Source organism: Perissodus microlepis, chromosome 14, assembly GCF_051167445.1.
Source record: "Perissodus microlepis isolate ML-2025 ecotype Zambia chromosome 14, ASM5116744v1, whole genome shotgun sequence".
NCBI classification, from domain to species: Eukaryota; Metazoa; Chordata; class Actinopteri; order Cichliformes; family Cichlidae; genus Perissodus; species Perissodus microlepis.
This window is the reverse complement of record NC_140474.1, coordinates 15,300,134-15,320,790: the sequence shown is the minus strand read 5'-3', so window position 1 is coordinate 15,320,790 and position 20,657 is coordinate 15,300,134. Positions and strand designations below refer to the sequence as shown.

At 40.3% G+C, this 20,657-nt stretch overlaps 1 protein-coding gene across 2 annotated transcripts in view; it reads left to right on the top strand.

The window, feature by feature from the left end:
• The window catches only part of ift80 (intraflagellar transport 80 homolog (Chlamydomonas)), a 41,026-nt gene that overhangs the window by 16,660 nt on the left and 3,709 nt on the right, over positions 1 to 20,657 (top strand). The window contains exons 9-16 of one of the 2 annotated variants that reach the window (XM_084950464.1): positions 8,618 to 8,797; positions 10,205 to 10,323; positions 10,954 to 11,028; positions 11,616 to 11,779; positions 11,870 to 11,934; positions 16,384 to 16,516; positions 16,664 to 16,811; positions 18,435 to 18,606. In XM_084950464.1, coding sequence (XP_084806590.1) covers positions 8,618 to 8,797; positions 10,205 to 10,323; positions 10,954 to 11,028; positions 11,616 to 11,779; positions 11,870 to 11,934; positions 16,384 to 16,516; positions 16,664 to 16,811; positions 18,435 to 18,606 — 1,056 coding nt within the window. Of the gene's footprint in view, positions 1 to 8,617; positions 8,798 to 10,204; positions 10,324 to 10,953; positions 11,029 to 11,615; positions 11,780 to 11,869; positions 11,935 to 16,380; positions 16,517 to 16,663; positions 16,812 to 18,434; positions 18,607 to 20,657 lie in introns of both variants that reach the window. The other variant, XM_084950463.1, reaches the window with a different exon arrangement.

Sequence of the window (20,657 nt, the reverse complement as noted above, 5' to 3'; positions counted from 1 at the left end):
TATATGTTTGCTTCAACAGAGGAATAATGCTTTGTCCTGTCATATGTAGTTTACTTTGTGTATGCTCCACTGTGTGGATACTTTGACAGTAGAAGAGATCTGCCATGGTATAATGATGGAATTAAGATTAGCAGGTATCAACAAGTGTTCTACACAGACAGGGCTGGATACATTCTCAAAGCCTTAGTCTGTGCTGCTCATACGATGACCAAAATAAACCTGTCTGTTCTTAAATTGTCATCACTGATATAGTGGGGTCTTGTGCATTGTGCCATTTGTAGCATGCCAAATGCTTTTAAACACCCAAATTACCTGTGTGGGTGCGTGTCTGTGCGCGTGTGTGTTTGCAAGTGCATATGTGCATAGTTGGTGCTAATAGAATTCTGCTGTCCAGCTCACACAGCTGTGTCCTGCTGATGAGTCCCAGGAGGCCCCAGCATGTGTCTATGGTTACTATGTTGAGGCTTCAGCATGAAACCATGTGTAGATCATTACTCTCCCCTTTTTTCTCTCTCTCTCTCTCTCTCGCTCTCTCTCTCGCTCTCTCTCGCTCTCGCGCTATCTAAAGCTCCAACTTATGCCACACTATGCTTGTCTACGGCCCAGCCTCTGTATCTCGTTAGCCAAGCCAAGATTTGTGGAGCTCTAGCCTATGTTTACAAATGGGCTTATAAGATAACTATAGTGTGTTATTGCAGAGTCAGGAAATGCAAATGGTTTACTTTGTCATTGCACAGTAAATACTGAAACCTTTACTTTGATTGTATTGTATGTTTTGCATACACTCACACGCACACACAGCGATTCTTTACAAGGCCGATTTTGAATAAAAGCAGACAAGATGACAACAGATTGAAGGACAACTTTTTAGAATAACACTGTGTTTTGCAGTGATATTGTTAAACTGAAGGACTCTTATTTTTTGTGACTCTGACAGTGGTCAGAGTTAAATTAAATCTTTAACAAACAATACAGTTATCGGTTGAATTTTATGTATTTCTTCTTCATAAGTTGCATCTTTAATGCATTTCATGTGCACAGTTTTTTTTACTTCTGTCTTGCCATGCCCCACTTGTAGACTTACGTGTGTGCGTGTGCGTGTGTGTGTGTGTGTGTGTGTGTGCGTGTGTGCATGCGTACGCACACTTGTTACCAAAGCAACTAATATTATCACTTTGTATACTAGTGATTACTTACACAGAAACATGAAATACATGCAGCATGAAATACAAACAGTGTGGAATTGCAATACATAGATGATGTACAGTTAAATAACACTATAATGATGTTGCACTTACACACAAATGTTTATTAAAAAAGTTATTTGGTTTAAAGTAACATAACCATCTCGAGAAAAGGTGTGGGTATTTGGAACGTAGAATCCATCTTGGAAGTCAGCTCCCAGCCTGAGACGTTCCCACACACAGGTCTGACCAGTCCTGGACATAGGCCCAGCTGTCCTTATCCTAATAGTCAACCCCATCCCCCATGGAGGGTTCACAGCAAGCTGACGTTTACAAGGTCTCCTAATCTGCTGAGAGATTGATGAGCCCTAATCCAAAACGACCTTCTTGTTTTTTCCCCAAAGCAAATTGCTTTGTTTTTAGTTTCACTCTTGAGCATTTTTTAATATATACTTCACAGTGGGTTTAGCTCAGGTTTGGTCCTGAACATTGGTGTCAGCATTTTCAGACATGTACACCCTATGTCTGTTTAGGGCTTGATACTTGCCTGTATATGTCTAGTGTCCATTACACTGAGATATTTTGTGTTTATTATGTGCAGGGAGTTACTCTGTACCTGCACTGCTAGGTCCTGTCCTGCACATAGACACACAGGCAAACTAAAGCCAGCTGGCTTTGCAGAGAGTCTGCCATCTGTTCTGATTTATGTAAGACTGTTAACCCCGGACTAGGTCAGCTCCCACTAGCTCACTAGCACAGTGTTAAACTAACAGAGAATAGCTCTCCTTTCACCTGTTTAAAAATTGTGGAGAAAATTGTAGGTTTGAACCGTGTGGGTTTTCTTTTTCCACAGTTTATGTTATGTAATGATGAGATAAACTTTTTTTTCACACTTTGAGCAATATTTTTAATTTCAAGTTGAAAACATAACTAAACAATGGCATACAGTACAACTGTAAAGTATTAGAGATACATAATTATATGCTTATGTTTATGAAAAAAGTATGTGCATTGTGTGCTCTATATAACAAGGCCAAATAGGGTTGTAACTGCATTAAATACAAGTTTGTTAATGGGTCACAGAGTCTGTTCGACCCATTAACACATGTGGCAGTTACAAGTTTTTTTCTAAACGCTTGCTGCAAATGTGTCAGGAGCGTCTAAGATGAAGGGCTAGAAAAGCACAGAGAGTCTGAAACTCTCATGCCCCCCTTCTGATTAGCATGTTGTTGACTTGCGTTAGGGCTGGGGGGGAGCAGAGAGCGGTCAGAGCAGATATATTTAATGCTTGTGAAGTAATGGGGCTGAATCAGCAGATAGCTCCACTGGGAGCCATTAGCCCAGACATGTGTCATTAACCCTTTCCCTACACTTTCAGGTACTGTAGAGAGACAGAAATTCAGTGGCACAGAGTCGCACTTTTATTTTCTCCTTTGACTTAGTTTCTACTGTTTTATTTTTATTTTATTTTAGCTTTTGTGCTTTATTAGCATTATCATATTAATTAATTTTAAATATATATTGGGCAACTTTTGCATATAGCTCAGGAGCGATGTAATAATTTCTGGCCTTTGCTACATGCTAATAAATATATATTTTTGCTTTATTAGTCATACACTGCATGGTTTCAAGAGTAGATGTAAAAGATTGAGTATGTATGCCTGGTCTGGTTCATTTCAGTTACAGTGAAACATAATGGTTTTCAAAGAAAAATGTATCAATGTGTTGGGGGGGTTTTCCACTCTAGTTTTGCCAGACAAGTCACTTTTTTGTGCAAACACTCACATTTTAACCAGGACACATGTAAATATGCAACTCACTTTTGCAGTTGTGATAATTAGTTGCTAATAACAAATAGAAATAGCTCCCCATGCAGAGTAACCTTGATATTTTGACTTTTCTTTCTGCCACAAAGCTGTCATTGTTAGAAAGCATGGTAGCCAGCTTAATTCAAGCTGAACACCGGCAGTGTTTCAACAGCCTCCTTTCAAGCCTACAGGGAATAAGTATTTGTCATTAAAATAATGAGCTACTATCGAGTAATTTGTGGGAGAATAGTTTTTTGTGTTTTTTTAAAGGCAAGAAACTGCTTCAAAAAAGTAACAGGACAGAGTTAGTCATGCCTATTTAGAAAGAAAGACATATAGAAAAGGCATATGCAAAATGGTTACTTTAACAGAACGTTTGCTCCAAGGCAGGAATGTCCTGACTTTTAGAAGGCCCAACATTATTACCCAAACTTGTGCCTTTAGAAACAAGTTTGAGTCTGCCTTGAATCTAATTTTCTCTTAAAATAACCTTTTTGCAGTCATCCCCGTGCCGGCTGCAGCTACAGGGCAACAATAGAGAGAAGGGGCAGGCCCACAACACCTGCCAGTCTTAATGGTAAACATATGTCAAGAAATGCCGAACGTGAGGAGGAAGAGAGGAGGAGAGCAAGCGCACGCTCCTCGAAGAGGCTGTGCATCAAAAGACTGTGTGCAGTCTTGTGTGCACTTACAGGTGGTTGCATGCTGCAAGCTAGGGTCTGCGCATCATCGCTTAAACAAAAATAGCCCCAAGTAGTAACACCAGCCAGCTAAATATGGTAAAGGTTAGTACATACTAGGGTTTATTAAACTATTTATTTCATGCTATTGAAGCTATTGAGACATTCCATTTTTCAAATATGTATTTTTCTGCTTATGATCCAGTTTCTTGTCATTTTTTTTATAAGGTAGTCTTCACCAGTAGCTCTCCAGGCTTTTTGAAGGCCTTTTTTGTTTTTTGCTTTTTTACTTGTGTTCATTTCCTGTCTTTGTACCTGACCATTTTTAAAAGAGAAATGTTTTATTTTTGTTAAGTCACTTAACCCTAATCCAAAAATTGTTCAAGCAGAAACAGCCGCCTAACTCAAAAGATGAACCAGTGTTGTTTTTACATAAAATACAGGTTAGCAAAAAAGGAATTTGTTACTATCAGCCTTTGCAAAAACACATAATTTGTTCCCCCTTTAGTTAAATCTATGAAAAATGCCAAAGATAACACAGTTTGACAGGCATAAAATAGTATTTTTCTATCCCACTAAGGTGATTCCCAAAGTGCTATTAGCTAGAAACTTGGCCTGGTGTATCCTAGACAAGTGGCGGTTAAAAAAAATCTGTTTATCTGTTTTAGTGTCTGAAAGTTGTGTCCATAAGAAATAGGTCCTGTGTCAGGTGTTTGTTGGATTTATTTATTTATTTTATTTTCCTGTGAGATGTATCTGGCCCTTCAGTTTGCCAGAGCTTCAGGGGAAGGTGGCTGTCAAGAAGCCATTTTCAAGGAAGGGAACCCGGCAGAATAGGCTGAGGTATGCCAAATTACACAAGACCTGGGCTTAAAATCAGTGGCAACAGGTCTCGTGGAGTGACAAATCCAAATGTGAAACTTTTCGTTCAAATTATTGTCAGTATTTACAGCGGAGGTACAACAGTGAGTGTCTACAGTCATCTGTAAAATGTTGTGTAGGCTCTGTCATGGTTTGGAACTGCATTTCAGCATCAGATTTTGATCCATCATGCAATACTACCTGGAAAGCAACTGATTGGCAATAGCTTCATTTTTCAGCGTGACAGTGGTCCCAAACACACTGTAAATGCAGTAAAAGCATACCTGGGTAGACAAACACACAGGAGAACAAACTGGAATCAGTCATGGACTGACCTCTGCGAGTCCTCAAAGGTTGAAGCAGTGTGAAAGCATCTAACTATAGAATGGAACCAAAGATAACTAACATCCAAAGAAGGTCCTTCAAGTATTCTTGAAGGCTGATTAAAAAGATTACAGGAAAGCTTAAGAGAGTTCAGGTTGTGCTTAAAAAAAACAAACAAAAAAAAGTTGGTCACACCAAATACTGACTTCGAAGCGCATTAGAATTGCAGAAACTCTGTTTTTGCTCTATAGACTGTATATCCATCCATGATTCCACATGTTTAAATAAGTTGCTGCACTTTATTTTCCATTTTCCTGCATGTGTCTCATAAATACACAGCAGTTTTTTTTTTTTTATTCAAAATATTTTTATTGAGTATTTGTGGATATAGTTTACAAAGAAAAAAAAGAAGACGGAAAACACAAACTGTTTACAATGAATACAAAACAGAACTTCTCACGTTGGTACACAGCAGTTTTTAACTGCTTAACTTTAATTTGTGTGAGTGTGTTTTCATCTGCATTGGAGCTTTTTTGTATAAGCTCATTGTGACTTTCAGGGGTCTCACCCTCTCTCCCCCAAACCTCAGCTGAGAACTAAACGTCATGTCTGCCACCTTCCCTCTGACCACAAAGCTGCCCATTATGGATATACGGTGTTCAATGACCAGAGTGGACTCTGGCTAGATGACGGCCGAAACTCACCTTCCACATCCCACAGCCAAATCTTTATTTTGGCCTCTATACAGACCATGTCCTTGTCTGCGTGTTCTCTCTTGATGCTGTTTAACATCTCTCTGCACTAATCTTAAATCTCCTTGCAACCTTGTCAAGTAGAATTCTCAAGTATCCAGCAGAGTTCCACCCCTCTGGGCTGCAGTAAAACCATTTGCCAAATGTATTGCCACAGACTGATTCACCTTCCCTTGCTGCGCTCCCCCTTAATTGGGCTCCCCCATCTCTACTGTTCTTGTAGTAGTCAGTGATCTGCTCTCCTCTGTTTATTACCAGTCTCACATCCTCTTTAAAATCGGAGCACACCAGTCTGGCTTTGCAGTGTATTTAAAAAAAAAAAAAGGGGGGGGGGGGTTGAACGTTTAGAAGTCAAATATCTATCGACTCTAAATTTGTGTGATTCTGTGACACTCTGAGACAATATAATTGAGTATGAGGTTAAACCTACTGCGGCCAAGCTAAGTCATCAATCAGACTGTGCCTCTCTTTCTTCCTTTTGCTGTATACAAACAACAGCACAGGATGCAGAAGGAGAGTTCTTCTAGATAACCTCCTGCCTTGCCTTTAAGTCAGCTGGTTTTATTATTCTTGTATGGTCATTTTTAATGCAGGACTTTCTGTTCTTCTAACCAGTTTCTTGTTAAGCAGCCAAGTGTCAGAATTATTCAACTCTTTTCCAATAAGGAGAGAGGGAATAAATGAAAGAAAGGTAGATGAAGGAGATAAAGATGGAGTGAGAGAGTGAGCTTTCCTCTGAGTGCTGCTCTGGAAAAGATTTTTGTATCCCTGGTCCTCCAGGCACAGTCCGCCCATCTCAGGAGAGCAATAGGAGTCCCCCCTCGTGTCCCATAGTCAGACACTGGCTGACAACTCTTGACAAGCCAGAGGATTTTCACCTCTTTTACACACATGTACACATTAGAGCAACATGTGAACTCACACCGAATTTCTGTTGTCTTATTTCCTGCATTCGTATATTCATTTTGTTTAAACTTTTTTTCATTTCCTTTGTACTTTTACTCACACGCAAACTCAAACTTAGGTGCACACATGCCGCGTATTGCACACATATAAAAGCAACTCCCTCTTTCCACACACACACACACACACACACACACACACACACACACACACACACACACACACACACACACACACACACACACACACACACATGCTCACTGGCTCCAGAAAGAGTCAAATGGCTCAATGTGTTAAAAGCATTAGGTAAGCATGGATCCAGCAGTGCTCCTCAGGCCGATATCACATGTCCTGCTTCATTACAATCTGTTGTATACATTCGGCTTGATCTCTGACCCTCCATCTATCCATCGCTCAGTCTCCCCCCCCCCCCCCCCCCCCCCCCTCGTTTCCCCCTGGTGTGCTTTAACACAGAGTGGGTCATCTCAAGATGTTAGCAGAAGAATAAATGAGTTCTGTTGTTATTGTAAATGCTGGCCCAAGCTGCTCTGCTTTGGAGCTCAAGCAAGAACACTTTCACTCTTTTGGAAGAGAGGAAAACAAAAAAATCTATATGTAAAAAGTATGTTGATTTAAAGAAAATGTAATTAATGTAATGCATAAGGGAAGTTGAAGCTGCCGAAATTAAAGGAAGAAGGGATGGGAGAAAAAGATAAATATAAATTAATCTCACTTTAACAAACTAGCCTTTGTCCACATGGGAAAGGTCCTTTTTCCTAAAGCTATTTTGGGTCCTGATATGACATTAACTGCTGGGAGGGTGCTGACCAAAACCAGCTGAGTGGTGGGTGTATGAGGCAGACGGGACCAGGAGAAGGAGAGAGATCAAAGCAGCTGCCCAGAAACCTGTAGCTTTCTGAGTTTACCTCTACTCCTGTCAGAGGCAACGAAGAGGAAATAACGATACACCTCACATCCCGCAGCTGCGTGTGTGTTAGGCGGCGAACACACTGAGGCCTTTGCTCCAAGGTTCACCGCAGCACTTGGCCCACTGCACCACACCTGTCTCTCCATTGCAGGCAAGCAGGCAGGGCTAGGTTAACATTAGCACTTTTCTTCCCTAATAAGCAGGTTACAGTGTGAATGCATGCGTTTGTGTGGAAGACTGCAGCTAAGAAACTCAGGTCAGCCAGCTACTTGCGCTCAAGGCAAGAGAGGAGGTCAGGCACAGCTGTGGAGGATGAGGAAGGGGGACTCTAGTGGCAGAAGGGCTTATTGTGTGAGGAAAATTGGCTCTAGTTATTGTAGATGATGGATAATAACAACAATTTCGATGTCACAAAACATATTCATTGTGACTTTATCTACTACTCCATGGCCTTCAGAGAGATCATTTTGGAAAATAACAAACTGAATTTTTTTTTGTCTGTTAGTTTATTCATTGTCTCAACAGAATCTTGCTGAATCAAAACATAATGGCCTTAGCCTTTGCTCTTATGTTCTATGCCAGAGTAGAAAACAGGGGAGGTGGGCAGTATGAGGGGTGCCTTGACTTGGATAGTAAGGAGTTCCTTATCTCACAGTTGTCTTTTGCCATTCTTTACTATCAGACAGACTGTCTGATGCAGCACAGCAGACAAGAAAAAGAGTCATTATTTCTTTCTTTGCTCCTCTTTTCCCCATCCTTCTCAGCCCTGACTTTACTGAACCTGTTCTCATATAAAGAAGGAAGAGATTTTGTTAATTAGCTTTAGTTCAGAGACACCCATAAACCCTCCCTCTTCCTCCCAGCCCCCCCCATCAGTGTAGTCGATGAAAATAGCAGTGTATGTTTATGAGCGGTGCAGAGCTAAGTTCTCTGTCTGTGTCTCACAGTTCATCACTGCTCAATGACTGACTGGGCCTATGTCTTTCTGGCAGAGTTTATATTATGTGCACACACACACATATAAGCACTCACATGTGTGTTGACTTATACTGCTTCTGCTCGCTAAACTTCACATTGTCAGTAGTTCCTAAACTGCCCCACAGGTTATTGTTTAACATTGTTTATTAATATCACCAACACTATACCATTTCATTCTTCATCTCGCCCCTCACTTCAGTGGTCCTATGCGTTGGAGAAGCCCAACACAGGGAGTGTGTTCAGCTTGGCCTGGTCTGCGGATGGCACCCAGCTGGCCGGGGCCTGCGGCAACGGACATGTCATCTTTGCCCATGTGGTGGAGCAGCACTGGGAGTGGAAGAATTTTGTGATCACTCTTACAAAGAGGAGAACCATGCAGGTAGAAAGATTACCTCATACAAATGAGTTTGTGTTTGCATCAAATTAGTTTTCCTTTCTAATTTAACAAAGCAGGTGATAAAAGACTGACGGAATCTAAAGTAAACCAAAAGACAAATATGTTTCAGTAACTTGTGCATAAATAAATGGTGTAATCATATACGTGTCCAAAAGAATCATAGTAAAAATCATTTTGTTTCTGGTCTATAATAAAAGTTGCTTTTCTGCTCTTCAGAGCTGTCTGTGTTTAAACCAAAATCACTGAAAATAAGCTTGCCTGTTAGGGAAAAGGAGTATGGATATTTACCCAAACACTTAACAGAGCCAACTCCGTTATGTTGGTGTAGCAAGAGAATTGAAAAATAGTGCAATGCTATAGGCAAACTATACAGAGGCGAGTAAATATGCTATATAGCGAAGCAAATGCCTCCCAGGCCTTGGCTAGCTGTGGCCATATATTATAGGAGGACCCTCCCAATGTGCCAGTGTGCAGCCCTGCAATGACAATGACCAGCCTGTCTCGCCGCCTCCCTCGCTTCACCATTCTCTACTCTTTAAACTTGCACTCACCACAAGGTAGCGTTTACATGCGGTTAACACACCCAAGTGTACACACACACACTCGTTTATTTTCAGGCAGGGACGCACACACACCTACAGAAGCAGGGTTACACACGTGTGCCAACACACATGTGCACCCATAGACAACTCTACCAAGTGCAGTTTGTGTAAACCAAACAAAGTTGGGTCATCAGCCATTTATTTTCAGCCTCGCAGGCGCTTCTCTGTCTCCCTCCTCCCTCTCTCCTCCTCGAAGTCCGTTTTAAAACTGCACATCTGCCAGTGGTTTGTGAATCAGCCAGCTAAATTTACCACCTTGCGGTCAAATGTTTTTTATTCCTGGTTGTGTTGCATGTAAATTTGGATTGCTGGAGGGAGCAGAGGAGGAGGATTTGTAAAGCTGTAAAAATAACCCCACCTTTCACCTGGTGCTGGAAAAGGCTCCTTCATTCATTCACACAGAGAGCTGGAGGGAAGTATTTATCTACGCAGGTGAAAAAATTAGTACCGACCGCTGCACGCACACACTTAAAACAGTAAGAACTGCTTTCCCTGTGTCCACAGCTGACCTACGTATACTTGGATTTACTGTATATAGTTTCCTGTGTATATTACGAATAACTTCACTCCAATGTGTACGTGACTGTGTTCAGCCCTCTGCTAGTGAAGCTAGCGTCTTTCCTTTTTGTTGGGGTTTCTTTTTTTTTTGCATTTTAAATGAGAATTGTTTGCTCAGTAATATAAAGTTTGTGCCTGTGTCATAATTTCTGCAAAGTCAAGTCATCCCTACACTTTTTTTCCACTTTTAAGTCCCCCTCTCTCCTCTCCTTTCCTCTCTTTTCCACAGGTGAGGAATGTGCTGAACGATGCAGTGGACTTATTGGAGTTTAGAGATCGAGTCATCAAAGCATCTCTGGCATACGGTCACCTAGTGGTTGCGACTTCCCTCCAGTGCTATGTCTACAAGTGAGTAGTGCTCTTTTTGTTTGTCTTTTTTTAATCTTCTCATCCTCTATTCAAAGTCATAGTTTCTCATCATGTGCTTTCAGTATATTTTGTTGTTGTACAAAACATGCTCCTCTTTTACTGAGAAAAGCATGAGAAAAGTCTTTTGATTCAACCAGAATATACTGAAATCTCATGCCATGTAGCTAGAAAAACCTACAAAAATAAAACATGACCACACAGAAAAAACTGCTTCTGATGGGAGGGAAAAACAACCAAATCTTACCAAGTTGCTGATTCATTTCAGGCTATTGTTACTTCATGATCTGTGTGTTTTGTAAAATATGGAGACGTTTTTTTGTTTTTTTTTTGTTTCACTTCATGGAAAAATAATAGGATTAGGAACAAGAGCACATGTTCTGCAGACTTCATCCTATAATGATTGTTTTCAGGCCTGCACTCTTTATGCTCACTCTGCAGATTTATCTCCTCTCCATTCATTGATATTGTCTAAATATTGTGTCTTTTATTGCTTTTTACCCTTTTGCTGTGGGTCGTATTTTTGCTTTTTTTTCTTCCCTCATCTCTGCAGTTGTGCCAGATGTAACACAGTTATTTAATGTCTGCCACTGTGCTGTTTATTTTTGCCAGCTCAAGAAACTGGAATACTCCTCTCATCTTTGACCTAAAGGAGGGAACAGTCAGCCTCATCCTACAAGCAGAGAAGTGAGTCTTTTTATTCCAGGAGCAAAGCAGCAGGAGAGAGAACAGGCTGTTGGATCATCTATCAGCTTCTCTAATGCTTCATTACTCTGCACTGGCCACTCATCAAGCAGCAGCCAACCTAGCACACACACACACACACACACACACACAAAAACACGCACGGGCACATGTACGCACGCATACGTACACACACACACACACAGCCGGGTTGTGCTCTAGCTCAGCCAGCTCTGTCATACAATAAGGCTGAGAGTGAAACCACTGGGGGAAATTAGATTAATATGGAGTAGCTCTTGTGCAATACTCCAGTGCAGTGTCCCTGACACTCAGCATGGAGCTAAATAGATTACTGGCCATTTTGTAATCGCAGTTTAGATTGATGAGTCATACTGAGTAAGTTAACAGTGTGTTGCTGTTCAGTAAATGTTTAAATTACCTTCTTGTGTCAGTTAATTAACTCTTACCGTCTGTTATCTATTTAATTTTCCTGTTTGCTCCCCTTTATTCCTCACCATGTTACCTCAGTCGTATAATGTGTAATATACAGCATATACAGTAACTTGGCCTCTCTTGTCTCCCCCTCCCAGACATTTTCTACTAGTGGATGGAGCAGGGTTGTATACGTTCTCCTATGAAGGACGATTGATATCGTCCCCAAAGTTCCCGGGTATGAGAGCAGATATTCTAAATGCCCAGAGTGTCTCACTTAGTAACGACACCATAGCCATTCGGGACAAGAGTGATGAAAAAGGTGAGGGGAAAACTCCATGCTTACTATAAAATTTCAAAATCATACGGACTGTGCTTTTACTGTGTCCTCTTTCTCTTTTTCTCTCACAAGTTATCCTTCTCCTTGATGCCCTGACTGGAAAGGCTCTTGGTGATGGGAAGCCCTTGACCCACAAGGTTAGTAACCTGCTTTCTTTCTGACCAAATGTACTTCAGCAACAAGGAAGTTCTCTGACCACATCAGATTATTTATTTATTTATTTATTAAACTTTGATTACACAAAACAAGATAACTTTATGCTCACATGCCACTTTAGTAAGTACACAGTGCTAGTACCCGGTTGGACCCCCTTTAATTCTTAGCAGCAAAGATTCAACAAGGTGTTAAAAACATTCATTAGCGATTTTGCGTCCATATTGTCATGATAGCGCCACACAGTTTTTACTGATCCATGATACTCTTCCACCACACCCCAAAGGGGGTGTGAGAGTGGTGACTGTAGAGGTCATTTAAGTACAGTAAAGTCATTATCATGGTCAAGAAATTATTTTGAGGTGCTTTGAGCTTTGTGATATGCCTAAATGCATTGAGTTGCTGTCGTCTGATCAGATATCTGTGTTAATGAGCAGTTGAACAGATGTACCCAACACAAGTGCCCGGTGAGCATATCTGCTGCTTGGACCTACATCTCGGAAGATACTTAAAATTATGTTATAATGCAGAGTGTTATGGATAAGCAGAGAAGTGTAGAAATGTTTTGGTTTTTTTGTCAGTGTGACTGGTTAGAATGCGTTAGTATTTGTGTTTTATTATGTGTTGATATGATAGGACATAATAACAGAAGCTGTCTGATGGTGGCTGTTCAAATGTGTGTTTATTTTTTCAACCAAAAAACACAGAGTCAGAGTGAACACACATTTGTTTAGTTTTAGTATTACACAGTTCAGTTATGTATAACGCAGCCTCCCATTATTGTGTAACAAGCTGTATTTATTATGTTTTCTACAGCCGAGTGAAAAGTGAAAGGGTTTTATGCATGCTTCATCAAACTGAAGCCTTTTGCTGTAGCAATAACAGTAATAACACTAATTGCAATTGTTTTTAATTAGATCAGTACTTTAATGTTCACATGGGAACATGTTTTTTTTAAACTTCTGATTCATTTACATGCCACTACTGCATATCTTGAAGTTTTATCTTCCTTCCCATTTAGTTTCTGTTTTGGCCTCTCTCTCTGCTCCACTTTTCATTCTTTTCTTTCTCCTTACCCCCGATCTGGTCATGGTAGATGGCTGCCCATTTCTGAGTTGGGTTCAGCTGGACGTTTCCTCTCAAAAGGAAGTTCTTCCTCCCCACTGTTGCCAAATGCTTGCTCGCAGGGAATTGCCTAATTATTGGGGTTTTCCCTCTTTTTACAGATGCTTATCATAAAATGATGACAAATACTGATTATAAAGTATTTTCATAGCATTAATCCTCATACAGAAAATAATGCCACAAGAGCAATATGTAAGTTAATACATCCATGTTGTTCATCGCGTCTTCCTTCAAGATATGTTTTCTTTCTGTGAACTGAGCTGAATTATAAGTAGTGATATGAGCCTTCTGAATTTACACCTAAAATGCTCTGTCTTTAATTTTGTATTGCCAGCAAAACCTCCTATTATCTTGAGCAGCAGAAGATGAAGTTACATGAAAAAGAAATCTTCCAATTAATAAGAAACTGTCTCCATGTGCATGAATTGTTCAGTTACAGCTTAGTAACAGTAAATACCTTTTTTAAAACATGGCCTTATCATGTTAAAGGGGCAGAATTTAGTGCATGATCTGATCAAAAAGGGATATAGTGAAATTTATGTGTCCTTGTCAGTGCTGCTGCGACCTTGGTGACAAACAGTTGTGGTCGGAAGTTTCCATACACTCATCATGGGCATAAAAGTCTTGTTAATTTGGGGCTTTTAATGATTTCTTTGAAGTGTTCTTTTTCTAGAATGCGATGATTGTAAAGCATACAACTTTATTGACATTATTTTGGATTTTCTCTAATACACATGGTCCAGTATACATAGAGGCTCAAATGTATACATACACTCACTTAAATTGTTTGTTAAGTGCTGTGAAAAGTTCTACAATGTATTTTGACTTGATCTATCTATCTAGGCCTATTATGTCTGGTAGTTTCTCTTTGTCAGCATTAAAATAATTTGTTTGACAGCATTCATTGGACTGACCAATACTCAAAAGAATTGGAAGGTCCAAGGAATTCAGTGAAGGTCTAAGAAGGATAATTGCAGATTTACACAATTTGGGAAGATTATTTGTAGCCATCTCTAAACAACTGCAGATTCCAATGTCATCATTACAAATAATTGTACTTATTCACAAGTTATTCTGATGTCTCACGTCTTTACCGAGGTCTAGAAGAAGACCACAACCGTCACCCTCAGATGAGAAGAAATTAGTTGGGATGTTCAGAAACAACCCAGATTCGAGCCTACCATGAACTTCATCCTGATGGAACACCTGGGAATCTGACCACAGTTGTTAGAAGCTTGTTAATGGCTACCAACAATATCTGATGAAGGTGTAACTAGTTAAGGGACATTTAACATTACTGGGGCTACACAGTGGGGCAAAAAAGTATTTAGTCAGCCACCAATTGTGCACGTTCTCCCACTTAAAAAGATGAGAGAGGCCTGTAATTTTCATCATAGGTATACCTCAACTGTGAGAGACAAAATGAGGAAAGAAAATCCAGAAAATCACATTGTCTGATTTGCAAAGAAATTTTTTAAAAATCACACAATGTGATTTTCTGAATTTTTTTTTTTTCTCCTCATTTTGTCTCTCACAGTTGAGGTATACCTATGATGATGATGATGATGATGGTGGTGGTGAAGCCTTTATTTGTCACTTGCAGTTGCCTGCAGCAAAATTGGACCTCTTCCGACCATACATACAATACACAAACATCACATCAGGGAGACAGGTGAGAACAGGTAGCGTAAAGAAAAACAATGAAATGTACAACACAATAGGGGATGATATGATACAAATTACAGGCCTCTCTCGACTTTTTAAGTGGGAGAACTTGCAAAATTGGTGGCTGACTAAATACTTTTTTGCCCCACTGTATCTATGTATTTGAGCCTGTATGCATGTTTTTTGTCCTGTGTGGATTAGAGAAAATCCAAAATAAATTCAAACTTGTTCACCCAATTCTAGTGTTTTAAAGCCATTAAAGATGCATGCTGTTTAATCATTCTGCTCTGGAAAAAGAACATTTCAAAGAAATCATAAGATCAAAACTAGTCGGACGTTTGTGTCCAGGATGAGTGTATGGAAACTTCTGACCACAACTGTATTTGTACCATTATATGGATTTTAGCCAGGATAGCAGCCTCTTTTAGCTTCCTCATCAAAAGTTACGATCTATAGCTCATCAGCAGGGAGAATTTGCAGACTTACCTCAGCTAGTGATTACTGTGATTAGGCCAAATTAATTTTAATATAAATGCTGCAGTGATCACTTTATCTAGAACTTTGAATGCTATTGTTTTCCATGAGTAGAGGTGTGCTAACGGGTCTTGCTAAATAGCATTTTACAGTGTAGTTTGATAGATTATTTTGTGGAATAACAGGTTACATTACACATACACCCTGACCCTGTGAAAGTCATTGACCAAAAGGGAAAGAAAAAAAGTTTGAAACTGCTGACTGTAAATCTTTGTCCTGGCATATTTTTTTTCATTGCTGTAATTGTTGAAATGGGGCTGTGTTAAAAGCATTTTTCCCTGAAATATCGATCATGTTGATAATTTAGGCTGGCAATACCCATCTCCACTCCTTATTTTCCGTGTCCTTAGGATCACCTGCTGAGGAGGTTGACTTTTTGCTTGCAACCTTCAAGCTTTAGTGAAATTCAATGATGATTCTAATTGCTAATTTTCATCTATACATACACACAGTTTGTTGAAATTTTAGTTTTGGACAGTCTGATTTAGAAAAATATACCACAAATCCCAAAAGATTAGAGACAATAAAGACAAAAGAAAGAAAATAGGAGATGGGGTTTGGAATCAAAGTGAGAGTGAGAGAGAGAAAAAAGAAGAAAAGAATTAGAAAAGAGGGAAAAGAAGTAGAAGTAGCAGTAGTTACTGTTTGTCAGCATGGCTTTGTCTGCCAGCACGCTACAGCTCCAAGATACTGGACCAAAGCCAGCTAATTCTGGCCAGAAACACACACAGGTTCTCTCGCTCTCTCTCACTCACTCTCTCACACACACACACACACACACACACACACACACACACAGGTTCTCTCTCGCTCTCTCGCTCTCTCTCTCACTCACTCTCTCACACACACACACACACACACAGGTTCTCTCTCGCTCTCTCGCTCTCTCTCTCACTCACTCTCACACACACACACACACACAAACACACACAGACTCTCTCTCTCTTTCCCTCACTCTACAAGCACACACATTTGGCAGAAAGACTGTTGGGTCACGGTATAAACTGCCTCTCCCTCTTCCTTTCTTTTCCTGATCTTTTGTCCTTTCCTATTCCCACTTACCTATTTACTTGTTTGTGTGTATGTGTGTGTGCATTTCCATGTAGCAGGAGGTGTTGGAGATAGCTTTGGATCAGTGTGGCCCATCTACTGACAGGAAAATTGCCCTGATAGACAAGAACCGTGACCTTTATTTGACCACCGTACGTCATGTTGGACGAGAACCCAAAATCTGCAAAATTGGTGAGACATGGAGGAAATGCACTTAACAAGATCGGTGATGACTTTCTTTGTTTTGTGTGTGTGCGTGTGTGTGTGTGTGTGTGTGTGTGTGTGTGTGCAACTAAGGTTAGATTACTGTAATAGCTGCATGCATATTCTATCTTTTAGGTAGCATGGTTCATAGTATGGCCTGGAATGATGCTGCTAACATCCTGTGTGGAATCCAAGACAACCAGCTCACAGTGTGGTACTACCCAAGTGTTGTCTTCACTGACAAGGAATTATTACCGAAGACACTGTACATAAAAGATGGCAGGTAATTTCCCTGGGCTTTCGCAAAGCTCCTGGTGTGACTAATTAATAAACAATTAGTGTCTATGCTTTGACACACTGGGTAATGCATTAGTGAGAGTGATTGGTCATAGGCCAATGAGTTGTTTTTCAAAAAGAAAGGTTATTGTTGTTACAGGTAGATGTAAAAGGAAAACAAAACAAAACTAAGGTTCCAGTAGGATGTGAACCAGCATCTCCTGGCTGTTAATTCTAATAGATGTCACACCACCAATCCTCCAACCTCCTTATGAGGACTTGACACTTCTGTTAAATGTGCCTGTTAATACTCAGTTGCCAATTTAACCATGTCTGGTGCGTCAAAGCACCAACTCTAAAAGCCACCTTACGTGGGGAGATTCTAGAGGTTCTGACAGAGAGGTATTATGCAGTACAAGAAATGGGGATAAGAATTAATTGGTGACTTTAGCATGTAACAGCTGATACCATTCACCAGAATGGCGAGTAAGTTCCTATTACAAAAGCAGCAAAAGGTTATATTCAAGTTTAGAGTTGGCCAGAGTAGATAGAAGTATATAAGAGAACCTCTCAGTGCCCTTGCATTTTCATCTGAGAGGTTTCTGGAAAAGATGTCAAATATGAACTAAGAGCAGAAATGGAGGCAGCTTTTCTGTACCTTTTAACTCATTCTCCAAAGCAAAATGCATATGGCCAACATCTATCAAACTGTGCAAAGCTTTCTGGCCAGAACTCCTCAGTGTTAGCCAGCATTGAAGGCAGAGTGCCTGCACTGTCAGTACAGGCAATTGTAAACTATACTTGCGTCTGCTACACTAATCTGAACACTTGGTTGTAAACTTTTCGTGCACATTTTGGACTCACTCACTGGTTTTATTATTCCTGTTTAGTGCTCAAGCAGGCAGAAATTTGAGGAACACCAAAGTCTAAGTGGCAAAAGCTAATAAATCATCAGAAACTGCAAATTTTTGAAAGTTTCTCTTTAGGTTTGTTGGATATACACCAGCCACTTTATTAGATATATACCTGTTCAACTGCTGATTAACACGAATGGCAAATTGGCCAATCACATGGCAGCAACCCAGTGCATTTACATATTTAGACATGGTCAAGGTGACCAGCTGAAGTTCAAGCTGAGCATCGAGAATGGGGAGAAAAGTGGTTTAAGTGACTCTGAATGTGGCATGGTTGCTGGTGCCAGGCAGGCTGAGTATTTCAAAAGCTAGTCAGATACTATCATGTCAACATGTACCAAAATCTCAGAAGAATGTTTCCAGCACCTTTGAATCTGTGCCATGAAGAATTAAGCAGATCTGAAAGAAAAATGGGACCTAACCCAGTACTAGCAAGGTGTATCTAAAAAAAAATGACCAATGATGGTGTACTACAGGAAGCAGGACGCCCTAAGAACAGTACAAGTTACAGTGGTACCATGGCTGTTGGGCCATTTTATCAGGTTTACATATGTCGTGCTTGTAGAGGAAACTGGTAAAATCTGCACTGTTAATGAGTCTGTCGAAGCAGTGTTAGGAATCATTTACATGTTATTTATGCATAACAAACTCATTTTTCCCTCTGCCCTCTGTCAATGCAGTATTTACTGTAACAAACTGTGTGTGTCTTTGCAAAGTGAGTTCAGACGTGCACCCCAAGTTCTAAACTACATTGGCACCAAAGTGACATTACGCCAAGGAGATGGTTCATTGGTGTACAGCAGTGTACTACCCTTTCCTGCCCTCCTGCATGAATACAGCATCTCTGCGCGCTGGGAGGATGCACTGCGCCTCTGCTGCTATGCAAAAGTAAGATACTGGAAATGTCTTTTACTCTTTTCTACTTGTGTCAGTGATTTCTATATGTGCTTAATGTAAGTGATGTGACATCATTGTACAATTGGTCTCAGTGTTCGTAGAACTGTGTATGTCTTTGCATTAGCTGTACAAGCAAAGCCATAGTGAGCATTAAACTTTAGCATTGATTACTACATTTCTTTCACGTTGTATTTATGTTAGCAGTTTTGTGGTAGTGTTAAATATCCTCCAGTCTTGGGGCTCTGGTACAGTTCAGCTTCCCATGGCGTATGTCACGTGTATGCGTGGATATTATGTCTGAACCAGAAAGTAGTAGACAGGTTTATGGGACCTGACCAGCAGGCTTTAATTAGCTTCAATTAGCCTGGTGACTCCATTTACCAGATTAACCCCCCAGACCTCACTCATAAATACACACTCTGCTGCATGCATGTGTGGATTTTCCAAACATATTACTCACACAAACTGAGCACAGTGTGAGACTGTGTCTTTGCTTAGGCAATGATGCAATAACCACAAGCTTGGAGAAACGGACAACAAGTAGCAAAGGGTGGTTGGAACAAAAGGGATGGAGAGAGGCACCAGTTTTAAGAGCTTTTTCCTTGACCCCATCCTCTCTGCTTCTGGTAAGAGTTTGGTGGCTTTTCCCAGAACCACAGTTGTTGTCAGTAAGTGCTCACCTGACAGGAGTCAACAGAAACATGTTATAAATTAAGGCAAGAAGCACAGACCTAACATACAGTGACTAAAGTTTATAACCTAACAATTAAGTAGGCAAAAAAAAGGTTTATTTCACGTGAAATTGTTTCACGTGAAGTTGTGTTGTCATGTTTACGATCTCTGGCAAGTCCTGCCGATGATATTTGTTGTTTGCAGGAGTGGTTTCTAATTGGAGCTGTTTTTCTTAGTGATGGATACTGAAAAAAGCAGGAGATTACAGAGTGGTGACTCTGGAGTTCAGTTTGCTCAACTGCTGGCCCATTTGTGGTCAAATTTTAATTAATCCAGCTGCAGGAAATAAAGTGGTGACACATTTGTTTACATTTATAGTTGTTTTGTACTGCAAATACCTCCTGTTTTTGTGTGTGTCATGCATGTTTAAAGACTTGGTTAAAGTATGAGTAAAGTGTACCAGAATGCATTGAAGATACACATGCTAAACATGTCATTTGTGAATGTGGCCAAAGGACTTAATTTTTACTTCATCTCTCCATAGCAATTGGTTTCTAAAACTAAGTAAGCAACAGCTCAGCTGTTACTTGGTTTATGTCCACCAAGATGAGATTTACAACATACAGTACTAGGCAAAAGTCTTGACACCCCCCCCCCCCCCCCCCCCCCCATTTCTTTATATTTTGTTGGGAAAATTGGAAATGCAGTGCAGTGATTCATTGAAACATGTGCAAAGGTGCATGAAAATTAAGGATTAAAGGGAGTTTGTGCAATTCTAACCAGTTTAAAAGTCAGTATTTGGTATGACCACTTTATTCTTTGACACTCTTAGTCAAACTTTCTTGTCTAGTCTTCAGGAATAGTTCTTCAGGCTTCTTGAAGGACATTCAAAGCTCTTATTTGGCTGTTGGCTGCCTTTTATTTTATCGTCTATCTAGATCAGGGGTCGGCAACCCTAGGCACACGTGCCAACTGCGGCAGCAGGTCTTGATACCTCAAGACTTTTGCCTAGTACTGTATGTTGTAAATCTCATCTTGGTGGACAGCAAATTTATTGCTAATGCAATCATATGGCACACTGACTTCTGAGGAAATTTTAAATGGCACTCGCCATCAGAAAGGTTGCTGACCCCTGATCTAGATGATCCCACGCTGCTTCAGTAATGTTGATGTCTGGCTTTAAAGAGACCAATCCATGACTGATAGTGTTTCATCTGTGTTTTTCTATCCCAGTATGTCTGTGAAGGTTCTCAGTCATCCAGGTCATCGTAGTCAAAGGAGCTTGCAAAGAAAAGCGTCTGGACTTCTTTAAGTGGTGGAGAGTCCCAGATATCTGGGACTCTCCACCATTTGACCTTAGAACTGAAGAA